The following is a 7851-nucleotide window of genomic DNA, read 5'->3' on the forward strand; positions in this document are numbered from 1 at the left end:
AAACAGCTACCATGACAGTAATAAGCAGTTTATAGTATCATATCCCATTACACTCTTCTAAATGCACTTCATTTCCATGGATATAACAGCACGGCTGTAATTACATTCAGATATACAGTACATATTTGGCATGACCTATTACTCATAATGGCTTTGAATCATACACCACAACAATATATGTTACTGTAACTACAGCAGGACAGTTGCCATTACTTAATGCGCCGCGTGTGATGATTACCGGGAATCAAGGGCGCGGTGCATAAATCATTGGTCGGCAGTGAATAGGCCATCTCTAAATGGTGTTATGCCATCTCCGCGCTGTGGCTCCTCTCTCCTCACTCCAAATGGGCTGATCTCTGTGCCTCTCTCTCCCCATCACACCCAGGAGTAATGCCGCGGGATAAAAATACATCCATTTTAGACGGCTATTACGCACAGCACCTGACTAATCGCGCCTTTTCTCTCTCTCTCTCCCCCTCCCCCCCTCCCCCTCCTCCTCCTTCTCCCACACGCTTTGCCGTTCCTCAGAAGAAGAAAAAAACCACACACTGATACTCTCGTCTAGTCATTTACAGTCCATTATTTCTCCCTTTGTTTTTTTTTCACCAGACGTTCTATTAACAAGACCTTTGACAATGGGGCTGGATGTGGCTATTAATACGCAATTACAAAGGGCGATTATGAACCGTCTGTCTGGAAGAAGAGACACACATCCATACATAGGGTCAGAGGCACATCCCATCACACTCCTGTCTGCCCCATTCATATGCTCACCTCCTCTGCTCCTCCACGCACCAACACCCCCACCCCCACCCCCACCCCCACCTCCGCCTCCAGACCCACCAACAACATCATCCTGGCCAGCTCCGCCACAGAAACAAACACTCTGAGGTTATCTATGACCAGCGGCCATGCCACCAGATAGTCCACCCTCCAACATGACTTTTTTTTCTTGCCGAAGTGCTGAAGTGGACAACCCCCTCTGTGCTTGTTAACCAGATTTATATGCGCCGTATGGCTTGGCTGAGAGACTGTTGACCACTGAGCGTTGTGGCGATAAAAAGCACAGGAGGGAGGACAATATGGCCATGCTAACAAGTGCATTGCTGTTTTGTCAGGTCAATGCATTGCAACACTACGTCCAGAAAACTATAGCATCAAGAGCAAATACTGAAGTCTCAAGTTCATCTCTCTATTGCTGTGCATATACATGCCGCTAGGCCCTGTCACCCGGCAATTCCTCATAGGGAAAAAAAATCAAAGTGATATTATTGCATGTGAATGTTTCATTTATCAAGCTTGTAAACAAATCCATCAAAGCTCATACATTTGTATGTGGTCCCTGTGCAATGGCCAGATTACTCTAGCTAGAATGGTGACAAAACAAAAAAAAAGTCTTACATCTAAGCTTGTTTTCTCTGCTGTCAGGAGCAAATATCACAAAGTGCCTGCAGCACTCCGCCACCACACCAAGTCTCCGCCATGGCGTCTTGTGTGTAGAATGTTTTGTTTTTAGATTACAACAATAAATCTGACTCTAGACAGTCCCTTGTTTTTCATGTCAGGAAACATACCACACCTCACTGACACAATGTACTGGTATAGGACGCATAACAGGCCCTTAGCCTTTACTAAAAAGGGGACAAAACAACTTTTCAATCTCTTCCTCTCAAACATGGGCCATATTCTTTTTTTTAATCAACATCTGCTATGTTTGCTGTGTTTGTATGGCTACTGGAACACTGTAATTTCCCTTTGGGGATGAATAAAGTAGTGCAGTACAGTATCTACCTATCTATCTATCTATCTATCTATCTATCTTTCTATCTATTTATTATCTGACTGGCATGGGGGGGGGGGGGTCGAGGCTGTGTCTGGCGTTCGTCCTGAGAGCGGTCACTCTCTGGCTCAGCTCCCAATGATGGGGCTGCTCGCTCGCGTCTACCGCTGCCCACTGCCCAGACCCAGATGCCCACGTGGCTCCTCTTATCCGACAGAGACCTGACAACCCGGCCGGAGCTTGACCTTCTCCCCGTGTTTGCCTTATCACTCCACTACAACATCAGAGCCATGCTCGGGGAATTTTAATGACGCCAGGGACTCACTCGCGGCCGAGACTGTCTGTCCGTCATTCCAAACGCTGAATCCCAAATCCTTAAAGCCCCAAAACCTATTGCCTGTAGCTGGCACACAAAAACCATTAGGGCCCCGGCGGCTGCAATGCTTGTCTGTCTGGTGCTCAAGTTCACAGTTGTTGCTAATGCTAAAAAGATGGTGACTGGATGGGAGAGACTTAATCCTGGCTCTAGGCATAGACTATTTCAGGCCAATAACTCAAACACGTGCCAATCACCGATCACTCAGTCACATGTAAGCAAGTCAACATTCAGCGGCATTCTATGCAATTTGTTTTGCAAGAAGGCAGACAGTATTGAAGATCTTCAATGTCAAATCTGGTTCATGGCCCAGCAGATATGAATCTTGTTTGGAAAGATGTCATTGAGGAGATGAAAGGTCAGAGTTTATTGAAAGCAATGTTCTGGGGGTCCTGATGGGGTTATTTTCTTTCTGATGATCTACAATAACACTGTGATTTTCTGTGAAAGCTTTCTGATAAATGATCAAATGTCAAGACTAGCGGTAAATTATGTGGATGTTTACATTTAAAATAATATGTGTGAAGAAGTGAAGTGAAAGTCAAGATCCTCTTTTTCACATAAAGGTATAGTCTACAGTCAGCAACTCTGCCCAAATGGTTGTTGATATTTATTTTCAACCAAATTACAGCCAAATTACACCCTTGCTTTCCTTGTTCCTGAAGCAACATGTTGTTTGACTGGAATAATGAATGGCTCAGTCCAAACTACTTACCTCGTTTCCTATTTAGAGAAGCTGAACAGTGTAGGAACACCATTGTTGTGTGAGAACACACATGAAACAGACAGCTACATGACCATGAGGGCCAATTAGGGACGAACATGGCTCGAGTCTAACAGAAAGTGTATTAGATTAGAATAACAGACCTTTAAGAAACATGCTTGCTTGTTCTGGAGTTCCTTTGCCATCAACACAAATTTGTGAATTTAGCATTTTGGGAGCACAGCACCTATGGGATCACTATGTCTTATGGTTTACAGTTTTTACAGGTTACAGTTTACAGGTTTGATTTTTTTTTCTTGCAGGTTCATTGGCTTACAGGGGCAGTTACACTTAATTTAGGGTTACCTGCATGCATGCTAGCGGTCAGCTATTCATGTGAAGGTGTCTTGTACGCCTACAGCAACTTGGCTAACCTCACAGCCGCCCTGCGGGTCAGTTTATTATTACTTGGCTGGCTTGGCATATGCCTTTGTCTAATAATGCCTCTTTGAGACATAATGCATAGTTTGAGTCCACCTAAGGCTTAAGAGTGAAGCACAAAAAGTGGTGCTTTCACTCGTTTAATTCGGGTGAAGGGTGAATAACTGGCTGAAGAAGGAGGTTAAATGTGTTATTGCTTTGCACTGAGAACCAGCAAAACAATCCATCTCTCCAGCTGAATGGTTTCAGGGGTTATTCATCTGGGATGTATAGAGAATTCATGCTTAGTGCACACACACAACCAGCTTCGGCTCGCCCGTCCTTTGTACCACAAATCAACATATAATGTATTGGCTTTGCTGGGAAATTAGCTCGTAATCGGTTTAGATAAGTACAGTGCAAGATTCCAGAGAAATGTCCCGCTGAGTTTCCATTCAGACCAAGGGGAAAAGCTGCTTACTGTCATCACAATAATACAACTGAGATTAGAGAAACTGGGGTCCCCAGAGCCTCTGTGGCATCCTTTTTTCCCCAAACATTTTCTAACAAATTAACTAAATCTATTTTTTGTGCTATAAACAGGTTTTAAAATGTTTAGGGCGGGAGTTTGTAAAAATGCCAGAATGACTACTACTTATGCCTTGGAAGACCAGACATCTTGGACTTAAAGTATGTTATGACACAACATAGACATGTTGGATTAGTGCTATCTTTCAATTTAATAACGCAACTATATATGACTTTATACAGACAGAGAGTCTGTTCTGTCAATTCTGTCAAAGGGGCTGCTCTATCAAAGCACTTTGAATCGCACCTATGTATGAAATGTGCTATATAAATAAACTGCCTTGCCGTGCCTTGCCTTATCAATTCAATTTATTTCATGGCCATGTGCTTAACAATCCCAGGTAATGGTGTGAGTTCCCCACTAAGTGCCTGCAACAGCAGAAGTAGGTCATTATGTACAACAACACTGTGATGGTTCTTACCTAGACTACCTCTCCATGGTAACTTTTTGACTATATCAATTTAAAACAAACTGTTCCTTAGAATATCAAACCTCGCCTGGGTTTTGTGAGTATGGACATCGATTTCCTTTGCAGATAATAACATAAATCATATCATTGTATAATTATGGAAAGGGTTAATACCTTCCTCAAAATTCCTGATTCAGTTCAGAGGGTGAATAAATACAGAAAAATGCCCCCCACCCAAAACAACGCTGCTGACCGTTTAACATTGCTATTATGCCTGCTTGACTGAGATCAGACAGTGTGTCTGGTACACACCTAAATGTAGGCAATAGAAATGGCAGAGATGAGAAGGAATCCTCAGGCGATGAGGGAAAGATAATCGATACGTCAGTCTGTTAAATCACTGGCACAGGCATGCTCGATCTCCCCCCGCCTCGCTCCACCTTGAGATGCGCCGGGAATTTACAAGGAGAAATGCACGTGGAGAGGGAAGCACCGGCATGCGCGGGGAAACGGACCTATGGGCGCGACCGTAACCAGCCTCTGCTGTTTTACAAACATAACGGCACCGCCCGGTCTTAAATGCATCATATACGGATAAATAAGTAAAATAACTCCTGTTGCTAAGACATGCAATATAAGATAGGCTTACAATTATATCAGAGGATGCGTGTTTTTCCTTTGCAACCGCCACTGTTAATTTGCAAAAGGGAGATTCCCAGAGCGCGTTTTTTGGACTTGGTAGGCAAGTCACAGGTGCTACGATTGCATTCGCCAACCGAGCAGGAAACTGTTCACCACGCCACTGAACCTCTCACCAGCCGCAATTGCTTGTTTGAGAACAGTACGAATGGGATGTTAGGGTTCACCTCGTAATTCCAAAAACATGTCTCAAGAGTTGCCGTGAGAAGGGGTGAGGTAGACGGGCTATGGACAAGTCTGTCTCCCTCACCAGTGGTAATCATGCCCCTTGTGAACACAGGGGACAATACTGGGTATATTTCCTGGTAACCACTTGTAGACTGCTCGTCTATTGCCTCAATGTTTACGTTTGGACAAACTAGCGGGATCCTGGTCACGCTCAATAATGCGCACAAAAAGATAAGAGATTAGCACTCATTTACGCACGCGGGCCCGCACGCGCTGTCGCTCTCACACACCCTCTCTCTCTATACACACACATACACACAGAGAGGGAGAGAGAGAGAGAGAGAGAGAAGCACGCTTTCTAATAAAAGCAGTAGCCGCGACGCGAACACGCACGCACACACACACACGCACACACGCACACACACACACACACACACACACACACACACACAATGTAGGCTCGCCTTTCAAGGATGCATGGATGAGAATGTAATGACCTTGTCTTTACCCGCCAGTATGGCCTAAAGTCACATTGACATAAACACTGATAACTGCAAAGTAGCACAGGCAAGCATGTCAGAACAACAAGTGTACATTCACCATACAAGCAGGATCCAAGGACTCTACCCAGTAGTGTAATGATTATCACTGAAGAGAAATGCACTGTCTGTATCGCTGGGGTCATTGACGACACTGACACGATATGCATTAACGTGGGATATCAACTAGTCGTATTGCACTATTTTCAGCGCTGTGCAATCCACCAAGTGTTGTCATTGCAAGATCCATTGACCCCTGGCTTGTTTTGAAAGGGATGCAAAACATCTGCTCAGTTGTAGATACCGACACACACACTCTTAGCTATTCAAGGGCGTTTTTGCCAAACAAACCAAACAGTGAAGAAACAAAGTGGGAAAAGCTGCGCGTGTGTCTTGTCCTTACCTTTGTTATCCTCGTCCTCGCGATTTAGATGCATGACTGTTCACTTTTCACTTCAAGGTTGTTTGTAATTTATCTCCTCTCCATAAAATTCCCAGATTCTTTGAATAGTTTCGTGCCCGAGGATTGTGTTGCTTCTCCGCAAGCGATCGACTGTGCGCGCGCGTGTGTCTGAGCGTCTTCAGCCAGTGTTTCGCTCGAGCAGGTAGTCAGTCAGTGATGTTGCTCTCTCCTCCTTCCCTCCTCCTCTTCCAGCTCCCTCCCTCTTTCCCTCCCTCGCTCTCTCCCTCTTTGCTTTCCTTGTCTTTTTCTCTTCAGTCTCTACAGTCGATGCATGGGGTTGTGACAGGCAGCAAGGAGAGAGGTTTTGGTGAGGAGGCAGATGAGTGATGGGCAAGGGTCTGTCTCGTGTGTGATCGTCGGCAGCTGGAATCATCAGCTCATGTCCCCGCCAGATGATTGCACGAGCCATTCATTGGTTTGCCTTCATTGCAGCGCGTGCCTCTCCCCCCACGCATCCAACTGGATCCCACTGCTCAATTGATCAGTCTGGTCGCCTCTCACGCTGGATGTCCTCATAACCACACAGTGCTCGTTTTCAGCAGCCAGCCCTGTGGTCATTTTCTCATTCTAATTTGATATTATCTTAAAGTCTGAGAGATTATATAAAACTCTGACTTGACATTTACTGACATTTGTCACAGTTTAGCCCAGAGGTCTCTCACTTGCTTGTTCAAGACTCACTGAATGGGCTAATAATTTGTATTCAAAACAAGGGATGGAGGTCTTTGTGGAAATATTTTCTCTGTTGCTCTCAAGAGAAGAACAATAAACTGTCATCTGTGGTATGTTATTATTTTGCCTCTAACAGACATGCACACACATGCACAGCAGTGTTTTAATGGAGAAAAGCTAACAAATAAACTCATCACTGTAAAAATAAAAAGATGGGTTTTTTTTGTTCTAGATATTTACCTTCCCAATTTCTCTATGTGATAGCTTTATCAATGTAGATATCATGTCGTTTTTCTTGGGCAGGGCAGCACAGCACAGCGTTCTTATTATATCATCAGACCAGAAACAAATGAGAAAGTTTTTGAAAGGCATAAAGTACACACAAGTAGCCCAGGATAGTCACATCTCTGGCTATTTTTGTAGCCCTCCTATCTTAGGTAGCTTAACCTTGAGTGTTGTGTTCCTGTAGCCAATGACACCTCCATGAGATGGGAGATAATATGCTGGCGCTCAGAGCAACTGGCTGTGTGCCTCGCCCTGTATCGCTGGACGCATTTGGCCTAAAGATATCACTTTCTCCTGCAGTCCAGTTATCAGTTGGACTGACTGTCTGATTTCCTCAGTCCCCACCCCCTTCCACCAACACACCCACCTTATTCCTTTTCCCTTTCTACAGTGCCATCTCACTTATCTTACCTTCTGCCCGTCATTACAGGTGTGTTACTTATGCAGATACACAAATGTGTTTTTCTACAACCTTGGGTGGGTGATCTGTCTTACACACAAAGGAATGTCCTCCGGGTCATTTTCATAGACATTTTCCATATCTAAATGTAATTAGTGCCTATGCCGTGCCCCCCCCCCCCCCATACACACACACACACACACACACACACACACACACACACACACACACACACTCTCTCTCTCTCTCTCTCTCTTGCACCGCGTCTGAGTTGAATATTCATCAGTCCGCCTCGTTGTTGCCTCTGAGCTCAAGTCAACAAGCAGGCCTTTCATCTCCCACTGTTTT

At 44.7% G+C, this 7851-nt stretch overlaps 1 protein-coding gene across 1 annotated transcript in view; it reads right to left on the bottom strand.

Annotated features, from left to right (window-relative positions):
• The window catches only part of syt7b (synaptotagmin VIIb), a 78688-nt gene extending 72517 nt beyond the window's left edge, over positions 1–6171 (bottom strand). The window contains exon 1 of the mRNA XM_062549354.1: positions 6087–6171. Within this exon, the coding sequence (XP_062405338.1) occupies positions 6087–6120 (34 nt within the window). The 5' untranslated portion in view covers positions 6121–6171. The remainder of the gene's footprint in view (positions 1–6086) is intronic.
• Positions 6172–7851: the final 1680 nt, after the last annotated feature.

Source organism: Sardina pilchardus, chromosome 11 (genome assembly GCF_963854185.1).
Source record: "Sardina pilchardus chromosome 11, fSarPil1.1, whole genome shotgun sequence".
NCBI lineage: Eukaryota > Metazoa > Chordata > Actinopteri > Clupeiformes > Clupeidae > Sardina > Sardina pilchardus.